Here is a 19,492-nt window from a genome sequence, read left to right as displayed (position 1 = left end):
GTGGAGAATCATGAACCCATGAAACCGTCGATTTGGGATGTACTCTCGTTAATTCATCGCCCTAGCGAGACCCTTCTATCACCTACCGCATTTCTTTGGTTGACTGCTAAAGAAGTCGATGCATGCAGAACGGACGTGCTACGGCTAAACGAGACATGCGGAGTCTCAAATGGCACCCCGTAGCGAGCCTGAGCCGCACACGAGACATATTCCTCCTGTGCCAAATCAACTACGTTGACAAACCGAGCCCGTGACGTGGCGGGAAACAGATCATCACAGTGAAGTTGAACGTGGAGGAGCCTCAGACAACTTCTCCACAGTTACACACTCATGCATGAGCTACGAATCAGCACGAGACCCGCGGCAGGGTGACGTGGTCCCCCAAGTCGCCTTGCACGACACGAGGCAGGCGTGTAGCACGAACGGACTGTATAACACTTGTATCTACTCTTCGGGCATGGAGACAGTGAGACTGGCGCTCGGCAGTGTCAATAAGATCCACGAGAGGCTGGCGGAAGACGCAGAAACACAAAGCGACCGCCGCTCTGCGTAATCTTCACGCTGGTGTGCGTCGCGAGCGCAGTCGCTTAGAACGAATGCAGTCATCTGGGTCGTCAGGAATGCCGTCGAGCGCAACAACAACAACCTGCCACCTCACGGGCTAGGTTTTTCAACGTAGTTGATTTGGCTCAAGGAGAATATGCCTCGTGTGCGGCTCAGCCCTGCTACGGGACGTGCCATTTGAGTCTGTTTGTTACGCACCTTGCAAACAACACGACACATGGACGAGTGAGATACTCCGACGTGCATCAAAAATGTACGCCGGCGGACTCCGAGGCACTGCAGCGACAGCGCATGAAAGGTGCCTTGCGTAACGGTTCACCCTGTTTGCCCTGCTACGAGGGGCCTCTGCGTTGAGCCAGCGCTCGTTCTTCGGGTTCCGACGAACAAGGGCAATCTACCTCCAGTAGAGAGCTTTTTCATTAGAACTGGGACAGAGGGGAGTGCACATTGAGAGGTGGGTTTGCAGTTGCCATCGCATCGTTCCACCTGCTTCCGCTCTACTTGTTTGAAGAGCTGTGGCAACGTGTGCTCCACCCCATACGCCATGATCAAAATTACGCGACCTATATACTTCACCGAAGGGCACTTGCTCTCTCTAAACAAGGCGGTAGCCGTGAAGCGGCTGCTGCACAAACACAGTTTCGCAATATTGTTCAACTCGAGTTTCGTCGTGCTCGCTGTTGAGCCTGACTGTTTGCAAAGCATGCCGCTTGTCTGTAACAGGGCAGCGCAGGTGCCCGGTCGCAGCTTCCCTCTATTGTAAGATAGATGGGCCTGAGTCTCTCACTGGTGTCCATCATTGATGGAGCCCGTATGCCCATATCAGGGATATTTACAGGGTGCAAGCCATCAAACGACAAGACAGTCACGTCTCCGAGAAACAACATCATTATTGTGTGCCGCGGCAGTGCTATCCTCAGTCCGCGCTCTGGCGTGTGGGCGTACAGAATCGTTCACGATCTGGCTCAGTCATAGGCTAATTTGAAACCAGTGCTTCGTCAGTATTTATGTTACTAACATGTCAATGATATACCAGCAACGATGATATGTGGTTACACTAACATCATGGAAGGTAACTCAGGATCACGTTCAGACTCGACACTTGATACGTTTCAATGTTAACATACTAAATAGCATGGGAGCGAAGATAATATAGTATGTAACTCCGTTTATGAAAATCGAAAGGGCTTTCACTACTTGGATCCGGTAGACAAAGGCATTCAAGATTCTACGGGTCGTATCTTATCTGTGTTAGTGCAATGAAGAGAAGGCAGCATTCCAAGTTTCCTTAGCAACATTCCTTGTACGCGTCGCCCGTCCAGCAGAGGAACCCATCCGGTAGCTCTATGAGGAGGCAGTGGCTGTGGAAACCCGTTTCAGTCCGGCTCGCTTTGCTCGGCTCGCAGGCATGGCAAAAAGTGGTGTGTGCCAAAAAAGTAGCGTGATCCCGTGTGCGGACTCCGCTATTCCAAGTTGTCGCCTACCGCCGACCGACGCCAACTTAGTCTGAACAAGGTCTGTCACTACTGAACGTAGGAAACGCAAGCTGTCACTGTATCCATCGCTGAGTCGTGTGCGGTAACCTTTCCCAAGATTGCAGAATACGGAGTCAGCGACGGCAGGGGTCGCAGGCCCTGCACCCCGTGCCACGGAACAGAACCGTAATTCAGAGATACACAGAATCCGCGCGCTGGGTCTTAGTGTCGCGCTTTGGAGCGGCTGAGATGGCAAAAGCCTGCAAGACATCCTATCTGCGAGATGCTTGCAGCCTGCATGTTGGAAGCTCCGTAGCGACTGTCATGACGAGAAATCCAGGTAGTGAAAAAAAATTGCCCACTGGCAAGGGGTTGGCCGTCCAGGTCCTCAGCCAAGCAAAAATAGTACGTCGGGGAACGCGTAAGGAGGAGACGATCAGACGAAGACTTTTCGGAGCTTCTTCGAAAAACATGCCGGCGCCACACAGAAACGAGTGTCTCAGAAAACAGCCCTCCCGGCGAGGCATGTGTGCATACGCGAAGCAGCTCAACAGCGAGACCAACGCCGTAAACCTTTCTAGCAGTGCCTCCGCTGATTCTCCTCAGACGGAGAGACCGAGGAAGCTTGAGCAGCAAGATTCACCATTACATCCTACAGAATGCTGCTGCCCGTTTTCTCAGTCGATCCCGCACCTCAAGGCGCCGGACTGTCCCAAATGGAAAGCCGTCGAAGGCCGCGTTGCCTGAAACCACAGACGCACATACGAACCGCATAGTGAATGATTCTCTATCTCCTCGAAACATGCATGCGGGCCTTGTGCGAGCGCTGCGCTTCACGGGAACCCTCTAGGGGAGGCTATCAACAGCGCGACACACGCGTGCGAGTGGATGCCAAAACGTTCAAATACATCGACCCGCTCAGTCTGGCTGCCAGTTGTGCGTCACGTTGATGCGCTGGCGCGCGCGCCCAGCACTTGGCCTCGCAAGAAACGACGCGCGCGGCTCCTACCTAACTTCGGTTGAGGCGAAGGTGAACAGAAACGCGGTGGTGGCGAGGAATCCGACGAGCACAACGCTGGTGAGTTGCTGGATAAAGGGCACGAAGGAAGAGGAGTTAAAGGGGAGCAGACCGCGCGCTGCGTCTCGGGCCCTGAAACGAGACAGACAAACCGCGCACGCGGTGAAGTGAGATACAGGGAGACAGTAAAGAAAACGCGACAGAGAGGACGCAGGAGGACGCTGGAGACGTTGGGTAAGCGGCACGAGCTGGAATTTCAGCTTTACAAGACAGCACCACCCGACCGAGTGAAGCCAGGCGCCGAACCCGTAGCCGCCCAGCGCTCCTCTGAAGGACACGGGGTGCTTCCTCGCCTTCACAAGAGAGGTAACCCGCCGCATGAGACCGCGCAACCCAGAAGAAACGAATGCCATAAACAGGCACGGCTGCGACGCGCAACAGGACTTCTCTGCCCTGCCACCGTCGCGTCCAGCGTCTTCGAGGCTGCTTTCGGCGCGTGTCTGTCTCCACCCCCTGGGGCACTGCCTCGGGAGAAGGAAAAGGCAGCCTTGGGCTGGAGGCTCGGTGCGTCAGTCTTTTCTTACCAGAAGATCTTTTCCCTCAAGGAGATCTCTCCGAGAATCTGGAAGCTGCGCTGCTTCTGCTCGGCGTTGCCCAGCACACTCCACACCAGCGTGCAAGTTCGACTGGGTTTCGCGTCGGCAGCCTTCGCGTGGGGTTCCTTCGTCCCCCCCCCCTCTGCCAATGATGTCTCCTCTCCACTCTGCTCCTCTGCGGGCGAAGCGACAGGCGAGGACGCGTCGCCGCCGAGCTGCTTGTCCTGTTTGGCCTGAGGCCGCTGAGGCTCACCGCAGCTCTGCCCAAGAGTCGCGCCGCTGCCGCCCACGCCCGTTCCGCCCGACGACGCGCAAGTCCAAGTCGCGGAGACAGAGGGCGGGGAGGCGAACGACGCGAACTCTCGCGAGGCCTCGAGGGGCGCCCCGCCTTCGTCTGCATCCGCAAAAGAAAGGAGGAACCGAAACACGCACACCGTGGAGAAAGCCGCGAGTTGAACGCAGATGTCGCATGCGCGACGAGGCAGCGGAATTTCTGCTCTGAAACCTCGCGTGGTTGCGGCTTTGCTGAAGGCCAGACTTACCAGAGGACGCCGGAGGGAGCAGCAGAGGCCCGTCGCGCCCCTCCCGCGCCTGCAGCACGAGCAGAAAGCCGCAGAGGGCAACGAGAAGCAAAAGTCGAGAGGGCAGACCGAGGAGGTCAAGCAGGCGGAGTAGCAGCGAGCGACTCGGCGGCTGAGACGAGTCCAAGGGCAACAGACACATGACAAGCCCGAAGATGAGATGGAAACGCTGGCACACAGATAGTTGCTCAACATCGTGTGGGCGGGTTCAGTTCTGAGCCGAAACGGGCATCCCACGCATCTGTGAGTCGCGTGGAGGCAGCCTCGCGCACTTACTGCTGAGGGAGAGGAGGCGGACGAAGACGCGGGGACCGCCGATCTTCTGTCGTACTTTTTCTCCTTTCGCTCTTCGTCATCCTTCGGGTCGGCATGCGGCAAGGCCAACAGCGTAGACACCTGGGGAAAGCGACAGCCACAGTGCAGGTCTGCAAGCATTGGCCTTTTTATAAGCGGTTCCTTTTCAACGCTGGGTTCGAACCCGGTACCGCGCCTTAGACGTGAAGGAGCGCCAGCCAAAGCCAAGACAGAGAAGCATATTGCAAACATACATATCCTAGCCTCTACAACATATATATATATATATATATATCATATGGGTGGTACGTATGTACATACATATCCATAGGTACCGTAGTTGTTTCTGGCAGGCCAAACATGTCCGCGCCTCACACGGAAGCATCGCCGCACAGCCGCAAAGCCGTCCACCGAGGGAGGACCAGGGGACGGCGTACACGAGCTGACGCAGCTGCAGAGGCGCACGCACGCCAGTGACTCTCTCGTCCCAGACAGAGGCGACACCCAGCGTGTGCATAGGGGCGGGCTGGGGAGAAGGTGACGAGTTGCATGCATGCTCGCCGCACGGCGGGCCTGGACGAGAGCAGAGGCCTGCCTGGCGCGCCAACCAGAGTTCCATGAAGATGCAGAAGCGGGGCGAGCGCCCGGCCTACCTGCGTCGCAAGCTTCGCCCGCCGAAGCAGACCGAGGCACGCCAGAAAGGTGAGCACCAGTCGAATGCCCCCGAAGCGAACCGCAGAGAAGCCTGTCTCGCTGCGAGGGGGACAGGAGAGAAAGCAGAAGGACCCCGAACCTCGCGGCGCGCGCGAAAATGCCAGCCATGAGACGCCTTCGAGGGCTCATGGAAAGCCCAGCAGCGACACGAAACGAGAAGGGAGAGGTCTACATCCAGGCCAAGGCCAGCGAGCCACCCGCGCGCGACACATATTTGCAGAAACAAAGATAGCCCGATGCGGTGACGAAGGGAACAGCGGCGGAGTCCAGAGGACACCCTTACCTGAGAAACGCCGCGTATACATTCGGCATCCAGAGAAAAGGGAGGAAAAGAAGGAGAGGAGTGACAAATCTCTCCACGTGGACCAAAGGAAACTGCAGTCGCTTCACGGCGTCCCCTGTTCCCGGCGTGAGCAAGTCCTGCAGCAGTGATTCAAGAAAGGAACACAAACTCCAACGCCAAGGCATTCATCACGCTCGCGTCGGCCGCTCTCGATGCTGCCCTAACCTCCACGTGCTTTAGCGTTTCCTCGCTGTGCCCCTTTAGCGTCGCCTCCGCCTGCGCGGGCAATCCCTCTCCAGCCTCTTTTCTTCGCCCTCTCTCCTCGCTCTCGGCATTCGAGCGGCGGTCTTTTTCCGCCTTTTGTAAGTGACTTTCTTTGGGCGACACCTTGCGTCTGCCGCTACGCTTTCCTCTGCGTCTCTTGCAAACCGGAAAGATCCTTTCTCGTCGCTCGCGAGAGGATCCGGCGCCTAGCCCTGCGCGTACCTCGACACTGTGTGCATCTCGTCTTTACAACTGCTCTCTGTGTGAAGAGATCTGGCACCAGGAACGCTCCCGTCAATGGCTGTGAAGACCTATAACGCGTATGGAACCGGCGGTCTGCTTGCCAGCCGCTGGGCCTTCTGTTTCCCATCCATCCATACGCACGCGCCATCAAGCCAGTAGAACATATACGAGCATGCGTGTGCATGCGGTCAGATGCAGGAACACGGCAGCGACAGAGAGAAAGAGATGCTGAGAATCACCGAAGACTTTGGCACGCGGTGGGCGCCTCTGATTCTCGAGTTTAGTGGCGCATGCCGCCGGTGTCTGCGCAGCACTCACGTGCTTGAACAGGGCGACGGAGACGAGATTGGCCTCGACCTGAATCGGGGCTGCGAGAACGGCCCCTTCGAACGCGAGGAAAGTCACGAAAGCGGCCTTCGCGATGCCAACGCCGAGCGAAAACAGAAACCCGAGGAAAGCCAGGCGCTCCCTGAACACGCGGAAAGCGTTAAACGGAGAAAAGACTTCCCCCTGGCGCACCGGAGGCTTTGCGTCGGCGTGTATCACATATACCATACGCTGCTCTGCCTTTTGACTGCGCCTGCGACTGCACATATATATATGCATAGATATATATGCATATGTATGCATATACATATGCAAATACATACAGAGGTACGAATACGGTGACATCTGGGCCTGGCGGGAGCTGCCCACGTGCATCCGAAGGACAAAAGTACGTTTTTCGTTCTTTGTGTGTCTCACGCACTCGCTGAAGGGGCAGTCGCATCGCGCCGCAACGTCTACAAAGGGCGCCCATAGCTCTCGCAGGTCTGCACAGCCAACAGAAATTTCCACAGGGTGCCTCGCTTCCGCCACTTGGCTTCGCGTCTTCAACATCCCTCTCCATCTTCTCTTGCGCTTCGTCGCGTTTCCTTTGCTTTTTTGTCATCGCCTCTGTCTCTTTCTCGAGGCTTCTCTGTGGCCTCGGCGCTTCCATGCGTATGCGACGGAACGACTCTCAGGGATTGAATCCGCACTAAAGCAGCCTCCTGTCCTCCTCTCTCGGGGCCTCTTGAACGAACCCAGGCGAAGACACGAGACAAAGATCTCGAAAAAACCAGAGGATCGTATGCGGGAAGCATGATCCGTAGCATCGCCTACGTCCGTCACTCGAGACTCACACGCTGGAAGAAGCGAGGCAAACTCAAATCGCTGCCTCACACGGAGGAGATCGGTGACGAGGGCGACGGCAACGAGACCTCCGGTGAACAAGCCGCTGTAAAACCAAAACAAAAAGGAGTCTCATATCGCAAACAGGAATCGCTGCAAAAGAGCAGCCGGGACTTCGAGTCTTTGACTGAAGCAAACCTTCCCTTTGATTCCTCTCCTGAAGACGCCCTCTGGCTCCCCCTTCACTCGGTTCAGCCCCACAAGATGTTTCGAATCTGCAGAGACTCCTCTGCGAGCTTGCGTGTTTGTCTTCATCCCTTGCCTTCTGGAAACGCTGTTTGCCGAGTCTGCAACTTCACTTTTTCGCCGCAATCGGCGCTTTGTTTCTATTTCGCAGGTCCACTTCGCATCCCCTCTCCTCGGGTGCCCTCCGCCCATAGTTTCTGCTACAAACGGAAGTGTCTGTGAACCTGCCGCGTACAGTCGGCTTCCTCGCAAACTCATCTTCTCTGCCTCCTTCCAAAAGTGGCCCTGCAGGCGTTTCCCCTCCCAATCCTCTCTACAAGCCCTCGCGTATGCTTGCCTGCTTGGCTCTCCAAGAGTGTGTTGCGTTTCGCATGCCTCCGCGCCTGCGATCGCCTTTTGATTCAAAGAATTTTCGCCTTTTCACTCACGTGGCTGTGCGGTGACCAAAGGGGAGCTTCCGGCGTGAGGCAGCGAACCGCCGATGGATAACCCACTGCAGGCGCCTGCAACAGCGAGCAAACACGCGCGCGCAGAGGCATCACACGAGCTCGATGAAGACGTCTCCAACTGACTTGAGCGATTTCCGAGCAGGTGACGCACTCCTCGCTCGCCTAAGCATCTGGTAGCAAGACGCCTGGGCAGGTCATCTCACGCATTCTGATCGACCCCGCCTGTCTTTCGAGCCCCCTATGTTTCCTCTACGAGAGACCCCGGACCCGCCGCGCTCGGCTTCTCGGCTTCGGTTCGTCGTTGTTTGGATTTCTGCCAACTTCCGCCTAGGCGACTCCCTCGTGCGCTGCAGCGGAGGCGTCGTGCGCTGTCTCGCTCTGGTCGCAGCATCTCTATCGCTGCGATCCTGCCTCTGCTGCCGCCCTACACAAAATAGAGGAACGCAACCAGCACCAGCGGCAGCGGCGCCAGCGCGCCAGCCAGGCTCTGAGAGGCAGGCGAGGAGGCCGCCTGAGGCCCTCGGGAAACTTGGAGAAGCGCAACCGCGGCTGTGGAGGCGAGGGCCGTCAGCAGGAAGTTGGAGGCGTCGCGCAACTCGTGGAAGCCGTCAAAAACGCCCAGACCTGCCAAACGGGTAACCTGCGCAGAGACGATCGACCCGCGAACAGCTACATTTCTTTGGCGTGATGTCCTCCTCAGATCGCGCTGCCGTGAGTAGAATCAGACGTGTGACTCGTGCGAATGAAGGCGCATGTGCAGCACACACGCGCAGATGCGAGGGAGGACAAACATCACCGAACACAAGTTGCCCGAACTGCAACCCCTAGACTCCGGGTATCTTCTGTCTCCACTGCATTTACAATCCGACCGCATGCAGATGCAGGCGCTACACGCATAGGGCTCAATGTCCCGCCCGGTCGCGCCCGCCCCCGGTCAACTGACGGCGGCTGAGGCGAAATACACAAACTGAGTGCGCTGTACAGTTCGTTGTCCCTCACCGGGCACAAAGCGAGCTGCGGCGCCTGCGGGGCTTCTTCCTTCTTTTTTCTTCCGCCTCGTCCAGAAGGCGGCTTGTTGAAGGAGGAGGACACGGCGCCCACGAGGACCGTCAGTCTGCAGGCAGACGCAAAGGTCAGACAGCCACCCCTGGGGCTTGCAGAGACCGGAGTTCGAGGTTGAGTGCTTCAGCGTTCACCAGAGTGCGCATGCTGCGACGAAGCTGCACACGACGACGCCTCGGATGCATGCACGTGCGAACGCGAGCAGACGAGAGGGTTGCCGACGTCCGCAGGCGCGTGTGAGCGACTCCGCGAACGTGCGACTCTCTCAGCACTCACGCACAAAGCGAGTCTTTCACTCTTGCACCTGACCATCTCAACCTTTCGAGGAAGACAAAGTATACACACATATGTATATGTATACATATGTATTGGTATGCCGCATGCTAGACGGGTGGAAGGAGACAGTTAAGTCAGTGAGCGAAGAAATTGACGGCTGAACAGAAAGACAGCGAAATGCCGGATTAGCTGCGGACAACCACAGAAGACAGGCCTTCATTCTTTACAAATATGTAAACATAAATGGATGAACACACGCAGGCAGACGTTTAGGCAGGTGGCGCGCTGGTTCGCTGAGGGCCGCCGCTGAAGGCACGAAGGCTAGGGCGTCTTGTAGAAAGAGAGTCGGCGGCTGTTTGACAGCCGGAAAACAGAAACGTGATGAGCGTGTTTAGCCGTCTCACCCGCTCGTCCACAGGCGCCAGAGATGGAGAAAGGCGCCAACGCGGAGGATGAAGAACGTCACCAGGAGCGTGCAGAGGACGTCTGGCGAAAGGAGTCCCATCCTGCTGGTCTTGTCTTTGAAAGATCTTTGAAAGATGCACAGGTCAGTCCAATGAAAGCCGAGTACGACGCTGCAGACTTCACTGAGAAGCGGCGTCGGACCACACGTCACGGTTGATGCACGCGAGAGAGACGAAGGTAAAGAAAAACGACAAACACGGGTGTGACAGGCCTCACACACAGCATACGGACTGGTCAGCGAGACAGACAAAAGGAACGAATGAGCCCGGCGTGATCCAACACCAGAGACGGGGGCGCGGCGTTCCGACTATACAGCGAGGGAAGGGCAGACGGGGATGGCATACACAATGACAGGCCGCCGGATTTGAATCATACTCGCAGAGGCCCTATAGTGGAAGCCCGGGCGGGGAGCTGGGATTAGGCGAGGAAGGCCACTTGCCTGGGGCGCCTCCCCGGCTCTTTTACGAACTGCGACGTTTCTGAAGCTTCAGCCCAGCTGCTTCGTGCGTTTCGCGCGCCAACAAGCTTCAGGCTGTTAATTTAGATGCGCACACGGCGCCGGTGGCAGAGAGAAGGCCGTGGAAAAGGGAGTGGGGGGAGGGACTCCCGCGCTCTGCATCTGTGACTGCGTGTGCGCTGGCAAGTTCAAATGGAAAGTGGTTTCGACGGCGCAGGGAGCGCAAACTACTACCGAATGGACGGAACACTGCCTCGAGCTGTAAAGGCAGAGGCATGCAGGCCGGAAAGGGCCGGAAGAAGAGCCAACGAAACAGGGCGGAAGGATTCTGAAGCGCACCAGGCGAAGGAGGAAGTTCTGATGTAAGTTTCGTCTTGCTGACCACGATACTGGGTGCTTTATAGGAGGGAAGACGAACAAGGCATGGTGAAGGAGGTAACTGCGAAATCACGCGCGTGTGCCGCCTCCTGGAGTTGGCTAGCCGTCTCTACATTCCATGATTTTCTTAGTCGCGGCCTGTTCACGGGTCGAGTGCCTCATGCGGAGTCAGCGCCTCATGCGCAGGTTTCCAGTGCCTGAGGCCACTCAGACGAGGAAGGTTAGGGGAGCTGAACACGAGACGGGCGCTGAGGTGCGGAGGTTGCTTGCGCATGTGGCAAACTACGTAGATCTGCATATGTCGCAAGGGATCTGAGCGCCTGAGCCCATAGTACCCGCCGCTCCAGGCTGCGTGAGGCACATATACACATCCACGGAAATGGAGCTTCCAAATGCGGAAAACAACAAATGTATGCGTCTCACTGCTGCGAACGGTAGACGACTTTTCTCTCTCTTGAAGCAGACCCTTTCCAGGTTGCAATGAGACAAGCGTGAAGAGAGCATGCGCATGCAACGGGGGATCAAAAATGCTGGGGCACCAGGAAACATTTCGGGCATTCCGGCAAAACTACCGCGTTATTTGCGTATTTGTGAAGACTTATACGCTCTCTGTAAAGTCTTTGCTTGTTGAAGGATGCGCGGCGGTTACTGGACCCCTCTGTCTTTCTCGTTTTTGCCCGGAGTGATTAAACCGCATGTGCGTGTGGTGCATGCATGAAAGAATGCGAAGTGCAGAGTGGAAGATCAGACCGGTAGGCAGCTCCACTCATACGGAGAGAGCAGCATATGTTGATCCGTTGTTCTTTCAGCATTCTGCCAGATCGTGTGCAACTTGCAGTCGCTAGAGTATTGGCGGATAGCTTAGTATTCGTAACATACAGGCAAAAGTTGTTGGCAAGTGCTGCTGAAAAGCTTGAAGTAGAGGTGACCATGACGCTGTCAGTATCAGTGCGAAATGCGCGGCAGCGTAAGAGTGAGCGGTGCGCCCACACAAATCAGCGCGCACGCGCAAAGGAGAAGGCGTAACGCAAGGTTATCGTGAACCCTGCCTAGCTCTGTGTGTACGATTCCTTGGGGAGTATTGCAAGCGAACTTCCGCTACCAAACCCCAACTCACAGATGCCTGGCAAATCACTGCTGCCTGGAAAAGTCCGTGTCCACGTTTTCAGGGCGGTATGAGCCTGCCAGTCAGGGCTCTTCTGCAGGGCGCAACTACAACATGTGTCATCACTGTGCTCAGAGGCTCTGTCTGCATAGAACAAAACAAAACAATTATCGCACATGCGCAGTACGATTCCTGGCGGGTTTCAAGTATGCACTCCGCCCCAATAGTAGAGGCCACAGAGGATGTAGCAGCGTTTTGTGGGTATCGCGTATCGTCGAAGTGAGCAACAATAGGGTCAGCCAGATGGTACGATCACCTCGCCGGCGACGCGAAGCCGTGACGCTGCCGCGATCCTAGTCAAACGCTGTTTTTTGGCCTAGCGTCAAGTCGTGCAACAGTGTCAAGAGTAGATTAGTGTCTCAGCCTTCTTGCTACATCAGGCCGCGGGGGCATTGGCGTGAAAGTTCAAGCGAAGATGACGGAATGCCAGACCACAGTTCTGAAGGCGAATTACGCGCCTTTCTGATCCAGGCGTACGGATCCCTTGCGTGTCACGGTGCCTTCGGAGGACGCCACCGAAAGTGGTGTTAGAAAAGGAGCCACGAGGTCAGAGCTAGGGGGAAGCAGAGCGAATGGAATGCGTGAGCGTGTAGCACGTAATGGCGCTCGCGAGTCTCAACGCCAAACGTTTCGCGGCCATGCAAAAGCCATCTTTCGCTTGCATGCGATCAGCTAAGATCCTCGTGGATCGCTACGATTGCAGTTGGTGGCAGAATCCTCTGCAAAGCTGCCCTGCAAAAAACTCCCTCGTAAATTAGGCGTGCTGCCGAGCAGCCAGTCCTACACACCATGGCAAAAAATGTGACACCACGAATCCGTCCTTGTCTGCATCTGGAGAATTCAAGGAAATGAATGTAGATACCAAACTATTTTGAAGGTCGTCCACGCCACCACGTTCCATTTCTATGAGCCAGTCCTCTTTTCGCCGAAGCCGCTCCATCTTTCTCCGGTTCGAGCACGCCGCAAAGTCGGTCTTCTGACGCGTGGCGTGCCTCAGGCAAACCGCCAAAGGGAAATCCTCCGCGCGGATGCTCCGTCGCTCCAGCACACTCCCCGTCGGCTTTTTGTGCGTTGCCAGGAAATTCACACGCTTCTTGGCTTACGCAAAGCCCTCATCTACAGTGCTTTGCAGTACTAAGCAAAGGCGCACAATTAAAACGAGACGACGGCACGCGTGTGCACGAATGCAAGAAGCGTACGTTGACGCATACGGGTTGATGCTGCAGAGCTGCAAAATCACCTGCTGTGCGTGTGAGTTGTCTCGAAGTGCAACCGGCCTAGAGGGCAGCTCCCTCACCAGGCGGGTGATCAGTATGCCGCCCAGCCAAGCGTCAGCCTGCGCGTGCATTCCTGCTTTCTCACGCCCACGGTTATACGGAGGTTGCACATGGGATGTGCGAACTCTGCTGCTGTGTCGACGGGGGAAGCATCGCGTACGGCACGTGCATCTCGGAAGGGAAAAAAGCACGAAGATGCGCGAACTCTGCTTGTACCGATCGTACTTACTCATTCCCTTCCGGTGCAAAGATGCTGGAGACAGCAACGTGATCCCGAAAATCTTGCATCATCCAGCGATTGTGTGAGACTCGCAAAATGCATTCGTGGGTGCTCGTAGGAGCCCGTTCGTGTGCATGTCAAGGCAGTGCATATATAGTAACTCTGGCAGGCAACGAGATGCGCGGCGCTAGTACTTCTCAGCCTTCTTCTCTACAGAGCAACATGAGAGAGCCGCAGGGGCAGCTGGCAGCTACGACCGTAGCCTCACTGAGTCGCGCCGATAGATCGCAAACCCAGCTTCTCTCAGCTTGGTGTCTGAACTATCAGCCCGCGAGGTAAAAGGCAAAGCACAGAAGATCCTACATCTCGACTATCCACTGTCAGCCGCAGTTCTTTGCGCAGTTGAATTGAGGAATGCACATACGAAAACCAGAGCACGCACAGGACTGCAGATACACGGCATCGCCGGGGAATGCCACGCCCCGGAACACAGGCATAATGACTGCACGGTTTACACGTTCGGTTTCCAGGAGCTACTCTTTCGTAAGAGTCGCTCTCGCCGGCAGAAAAATGGACAGGGCGCCTCTGATGCCCTCACAAGTTCTGTGACGGAAACCTGTCACGCTGCTTCAGTTCACGAAGATTTACGGGTCCACGGGGAGTTGGTTTCCCTCGACGCAGTCCTCCAACAGGGCTTCCTTGGTGATGACAACAGTTCGGATCATGCCACCGGAAGATCCATCTCGGGAGATGGCGTGAGCGACCGAGTTCTTCACGAGGGTGAGAGCTTCTTCCTGAGTCATGTTTTCTTTGAAGTTGGCGTCCATAAAGGCGCTGATGTACCCAGAGCCTGAACCGCCAGCAGTGTATCTCATGGGCATGAGAGCGCCACCGAGCGGTATGGCGTAAATCTGTCCTCCCTTTACTTTATCGTAGCCAGCGACAATAAGTCCAGCCGTGAGCACATCTTTGTGCTCGTAACAGAGGGACTGAAACACGGTGGCCGCGGCTTCGACGCGAGGGTCTTCGCCTTTGGGGAGCTCCTGAGCGTACTGCTGGATGTACAGCTTGACGATCTGCGTGACCGCCTGAGTGTCCGCTGCACTTCCCGAGCGGCACACGCAAATCCTTTCATGCACTCTGCTGATTTTCCTGGCTGCGCGGTTCACCACGTAGCTCCCGGCGGACGTTCGCGTGTCTGCGCCAAGAACCACGCCGTCTTTGAAGGAAACGGCAACGATTGTGGTTCCGGTGGACACTGGCGGAAGAGCCGGCGCAGAGGGAGCAAAGGGAGCCGATAGGGAAGGGTTCGCGACCACGGGAAGCCCGAGGTCATCGTATGCGAAGGACACGCAGGATGAAGACGCCATCGCGGCGGACGATGAAAATCAGCAAATGAAGAAGAGATAGGCTGAGGAAGGACTCCGCAAAGAAAGATCAGGGAAAAAAAAACAGGATGCACAAAAGTAAAGACAAGGGAGAAAAACCCAGGGTGCGCAGGGGCGGTGTAAAGACAGAAACGGGTGCAAACGAAAACTGAGCCAACGAAATGAACCAGTCTCAGGGCAGCAAACTTCCTAATGCAAACAAAACGAACAAAGTGGGCGAGAGAAGGCTTCCGTTTTAACTTGTATACTCCTCGCGAACGAGGCACCGAAGCCAGACAGACACACACCACGAACTGCTCGACGGCGGTGCGTGTTTCCTACTCCTGCAGAATGGAAGATGAGATTCCGGCCAGAAATTGAAAAACATAAGCTTTCAGTTGAAACAAACAAAAGCTCTTGAAAAACCTGGAAACGGCGTCAGCGTAGTTTCGCCGATGACGTATCCGCGACTGGACATGCCGGAATGCGCAAAGTGGCCATACACACGTGCATGCTGAGAGGAGACAGCGAAGCAGCTGAAAGCCGCGCATTATTCAACTCTCCAAGCCGTCTCCTCCACGAGCCTCACACTCGCAGGCAGTCTTCTGTCTGCCCTGATTCTTTGCCGTTCCGAGCGAGCTGCGTTCCTTCGTCTCGATAGGGGTGCTGATTGGCGTCTTTCATTTGCATCTTCAAGTCTGCTTGTCTCCCGGGCTTCCCTCAAAGCCTCAGGTCCTAGCGTCGGGTTCCCGTTATTTCCTCCTTCGCTCCACTGTGCTCCATTATTTCCGTCGTTTCATCCGCGTGATGCCTTTGTCCAGCAGTGTGTCGTCTCTCTCTTTGCCTCTGCCTTTCTACGTACCTTCCGTCGATCCTTTCCGCCCTCCTCACGCGAGGGACTCAACGCCGGTTGAAAAGCCAGATAACTGGCGTGCTGCCCCCAGGTCTGCTCCGGGGTCTGCGACTCTATTTCTCGTACAGAACCTTCAGTTGTCTCCGATCCACAAAAACTTCTGTCTCGCGGCCGAGAGGTCACAACTGCCTCTTGGCAGCTAGAGGATGTCTCCGAGGCATATGCGCGTTGTCCGCATACGTTACCACAGAGCCTGAAGAGCTGCTTGCTTCGTGCGTGGCTGCATACCCTCCCTTCGGCCTGCGAACCCGCACATCTGGCATGACGCGAGGAAGCAGAAGGGAGGCGAAAGAGCGTCGGTCTCGCGTGGCTCGGAGAGAGGCAGGCGCATGAACTAGAGGGGATCGCGAGCGGGCTATCGCTGCACTCTCCAGGCCACTCACCATGGAGCCACCTTCTCCTCTCCCTTCTTCTTCTCAACCTTCCTCGCTCCCGTGTCACCTCGAAGAGCTCTACGCTGCACTTCGCGCCGTCGTGAAGCCTGAGTGGTATCGGATCCCCGACACCGCCAGCGAGGAATGGAAGTCCCGCTTTCGGGAGTCGCTTGACTCGGCGACGCCTTCCTCTGCCCCGCCGCCCTCGTCAGCACCTGCGACTCCGCTCCCCGCTTCTTTTGCCGGCGTCTCTGACGGGAGTTTCCTCCGCACTCTCTCTCGGGAGCACCAGCTGCATCTCCTTGTGAAGATTTCTAGCATTTTAGTACGTGTGCGCATGGGGCCATCCCCCCTCCCGCTCTGTTGCCTGTAGTCGTACGTGCACTTTAGGGTCGCGAGCACTGAAGAGGGCGTGGTGAATGCACGACATGTTTAGGGTTTAGGGTTGCCGCTTGTTCGCTTGCTTCTTCGTGGCAAGATTAGGGCACTCGTTGTCACTCTTGTTCTTTGTTTACCCGTCTCCTGCGTGTTCAGGAAACTCCATGGCTCGTCACGCAGAAGCGCCTGGAAGGCATCAAAGAGGCAGAGAAATCACGGCCGCTCACTCTAGACGAAGTCGTGACCTACGCGCGCAGGTGAGCGAGGTGTCTTTCCAGCGTCGGTGTATTTTTGAATTCGCGTGTCTCCGCGATGCCGAGCTTCGCGGCTTTCCTTCAGGCCATCTGCGCCGTCCTGCGGCGGTCTATGTAATCGATAGGTCTTCGCTTTCGCGCAGCGTCGCGGGTTCGACAAGTTATGTTTGCTATTGCCTTTCCACCAGTTTCTTTGTTCTCACTAGCCTCGACTGGTCTCTCGGGGTGGAAGTGCTTGGCGTGCCCCTTTCCCCGCCTTGCCGCTTGTCGCGGGCTGTGCTAAAGGTTATAGCGGGACCACGCCTCACTACTATCACATTATAAGTAGCTATCGTCTCTTAGACACATGATCCGCAAGCCACCGACCCTTGTCAAATGCACCGAGGTCTCTTTCGCCACCGCTCGCGTCGGCTGCCTCTATCTCAGCGCCTTGCCCTACTTCATCGAGGCTGCTACTGGGCGTTTGCGCGCTCGGTGCTGTGTCTGCAGGCTCGCCGGCAGCACGTCGGCGCCGCCAGAGACGATGAACATTTCGGATGTCGTGGCGCACCAGTCGATCTACCCGACGTGGCATTTCCTTCCGTACCCCTCCATGGAGGAGCTCCAGGTGTCGCGGCTCGGCTTTCTGGCCTCGAAACCCTTCGACCGCGTTTGCTTTCCGCCCGAGGCGCGCCCCAAGTGGACTACGCGCGCGCGCGGGGCGCCCAATGGCACCCAGAGGGGTCAGGGCCCCGAGGAGACACGCACAGGCCAAGAGGCCCGCGTCGCGGGCTACGAAGTGCGACTCGTCTGCCAGACACCTGGTGCAGATATCGTGTACTGGTGAGGCGCAACTCAAACAACCGAGGGGGTGTGGTGGAGGGGGAGGGCGGGGAGGGGGATGTTGAGAGAATGAGGTAGAGCTGACAAATCTGTATGACGATGAATGTGTTGCGGAGGAAGAGAACAGGGGTTTGTGGCTGTTTGCTCTTCGTTTCCTTGCCGGGAGTGGCTGGTGCTTCGTGGTGCGATAGGTTGACACAGACGAGACGGCGGCCAGCGGAACTCGAGGTCGAAAGTTCTGTCGGTTCCCGGATGTGTTTTCCAACTTGAGGGGAGGCGGCGGAGGGGGTTTTGTTTCAAGCAGTCTTGAGAGGAGAAGCGCACGTTTGCGAGATGCAGCCAGGCGTCGTAAAGAGAGTGGCGATGGTTCACTGAAACCTCAGAGATGTCAGGGTCGGAGGAAGAGAGGGCGCGGCAGAGAGCCACGCCGCGACCGAGTGTTAATATAGACAACGAAAAAAGCCACACGCCGGATGGCACGCGCAGGAGGGCCGGAGGGTGGACTTTCAAAAGGGGAGTCCCGAAGCGATCGCGTCTCGCTCCTTGTCGCTTTCTGGCGACTGTTGGACTGCGTCGTAGCCCCTGCTGAGGCGCTGGTGCTTCTGTTCGTCTGTGCTTTTTGCAGTGTCTTTGACGGTTTGCTCGCCCCCAACACTCTGCCCCCACAGACGCTGTGGAAGGAGGAGAGGTACAACCCCAGCACACCGGTCTTTCTCTCCTTCCCCTTCCCAAAAACCCTGCTCGCGAGGGCCGTCAAGCCGCCGCTGCAGCCCTCGCGTCCGGCTCTTCTCCGTCTGAATCCGCGGGGCTTGGCGTCGTCCTCGCAGCGCAGAGACGCCAGCAGCTCGACGCGACCGGCGGGCGGTGCATCGACCGGCAGCGCCTCCGCGGCCGCGGCGGAGAGCGGTCGCGGACCAGTCGGCGAGTCTGCGAGACACGAAGCGGCGCCTCAAAGACAAGGCGACGAGGCGAGAGTATCCGCCCCAAAGAGGGGCAGGGAGGCGCTTGCGGCCGCGGGCGGCGGCGGGCCCCCGAAAGAGACGCAACTCGGCGGTCCCGACGAACGAGGCGGCGAGATCAAGGGAGACTGCACGGCCGCGGAGGCAAGCGGAGCAAGCGTCGCTGCGCAGGGGCAGGGTGCGCGCGAGGTCGCCGGCCAAAAAGAAACACCCGGCTCAGCCGCGGTGGCTGATTCTTCACAGGTGAGAGGCTAGGAGATGCGGGCGTTCCCGAGAATGGGAGATTTGCAGAAAACACGGCTGGAAAACGGAGAGGGAGCGTTCAGAGTGGAGGTTCACCAGGCGTAGCGATTCACGGAAAATTGTTTTCCAGATGGACGGAACAGAATGCAAAGAAAGGGGCTGTCTTCGTCTATCTCGTGCTCGACAGGGGTATGCAACGTTCAAATCCACGACCCGTGTTCCCGGGGTTCGTGGCTTCACCTGACAGGGTTTAGGGTTTGGGGTTGTAAACGCCTCACGGCGCCATGCGGCCAGCCGCGCTGCAGTGCGCCGTGTAGCGGAACGAACTGCATCTACGAAGGGTTTTGTTTAGCCGGCATAGGGTGCCCATGGCGAAGGAATAGCTGCGCATCTTCTGTGTGTTCGCTCAGCTCCCCCCTCCTGCTTCACTGCGCCCATCCACCCCTGATACGCTGCGGCTCGCGCCTTCCCCCGCGAACGGCGCTGCCGATCCCAGATCAGCCACGAGCGCACAGGCGTCTTCAGCGCCTTCGGCCGCTGCATCTGCAACTGGAAAACCGGGGGAGCCGGGCGGCGTGTCAGTCTCCGCACGCGCTGCCGCCGGCCGTCAAAGAGGAGAGACAACGGCGTTCCACGGCCTCATGCTCGGCAGCACAAGGCGCAATAAGAGGCGCGAAGAGATGGAAGCGCAGAGACGAGAAGCCCCGCAGGAGTCCAGCGGAAGCGCGGATAGCAGTAGCAGCAGCGGGGAGGACTCCAGTGACGACGAGGAAGAGGCGAAAAAAGGCGAGGGGGAGTGAAGCGTTGCGACCCTTCTTCTTGCACAGAGGGCGTATGTTGCTGTAGGTTGAGCTTATCGAAAGCGTTGCAGCTGCTTTCTGCACTGCGACAATCCATCTGTGTGGTATAGCGTAGCGATGCCTGCATATAGACCGTCAGGATGAGGGATGAACAAGCAGGCAACGTGAGTGTCGTGATGAAGTTGAGCCAGCGCCCGGCGTGC

The 19,492-nt window shown here is 57.1% G+C and overlaps 3 protein-coding genes across 3 annotated transcripts; 1 reads left to right on the top strand and 2 right to left on the bottom strand.

The window, feature by feature from the left end:
* Positions 1–2,733: 2,733 nt before the first annotated feature.
* On the bottom strand, positions 2,734–9,722 carry BESB_055490 (uncharacterized protein; the record flags this gene model as incomplete). Its single annotated transcript, XM_029363984.1, has 14 exons — positions 2,734–2,782; positions 3,049–3,189; positions 3,642–4,047; positions 4,196–4,346; positions 4,511–4,630; positions 5,182–5,281; positions 5,526–5,662; positions 6,351–6,501; positions 6,781–6,844; positions 7,196–7,290; positions 7,859–7,933; positions 8,308–8,519; positions 8,879–8,993; positions 9,622–9,722. 14 exons carry the CDS (start codon positions 9,720–9,722, stop codon positions 2,734–2,736), a joined length of 1,917 nt encoding a protein of 638 aa, XP_029219907.1.
* A 4,101-nt stretch (positions 9,723–13,823) lies between these two features.
* On the bottom strand, positions 13,824–14,549 carry BESB_055480 (proteasome subunit; the record flags this gene model as incomplete). Its single annotated transcript, XM_029363983.1, has 1 exon — positions 13,824–14,549. The coding sequence occupies one exon, from the start codon at positions 14,547–14,549 to the stop codon at positions 13,824–13,826; it is 726 nt and encodes a 241-aa protein (XP_029219906.1).
* Positions 14,550–15,843: 1,294 nt separating this feature from the next.
* On the top strand, positions 15,844–19,289 carry BESB_055470 (mediator complex subunit MED4; the record flags this gene model as incomplete). The annotated part of the gene is made up of 5 exons (XM_029363982.1): positions 15,844–16,158; positions 16,368–16,468; positions 16,955–17,287; positions 17,913–18,489; positions 18,900–19,289. 5 exons carry the CDS (start codon positions 15,844–15,846, stop codon positions 19,287–19,289), a joined length of 1,716 nt encoding a protein of 571 aa, XP_029219905.1.
* Between the last annotated feature and the right edge of the window lie 203 nt (positions 19,290–19,492).

The sequence above is a fragment of the Besnoitia besnoiti genome, chromosome IV, assembly GCF_002563875.1.
Source record: "Besnoitia besnoiti strain Bb-Ger1 chromosome IV, whole genome shotgun sequence".
Lineage (NCBI taxonomy): Eukaryota > Apicomplexa > Conoidasida > Eucoccidiorida > Sarcocystidae > Besnoitia > Besnoitia besnoiti.
Note: the sequence above shows the minus strand (reverse complement) of the source record. Positions and strands in the feature narration are given on the sequence as shown.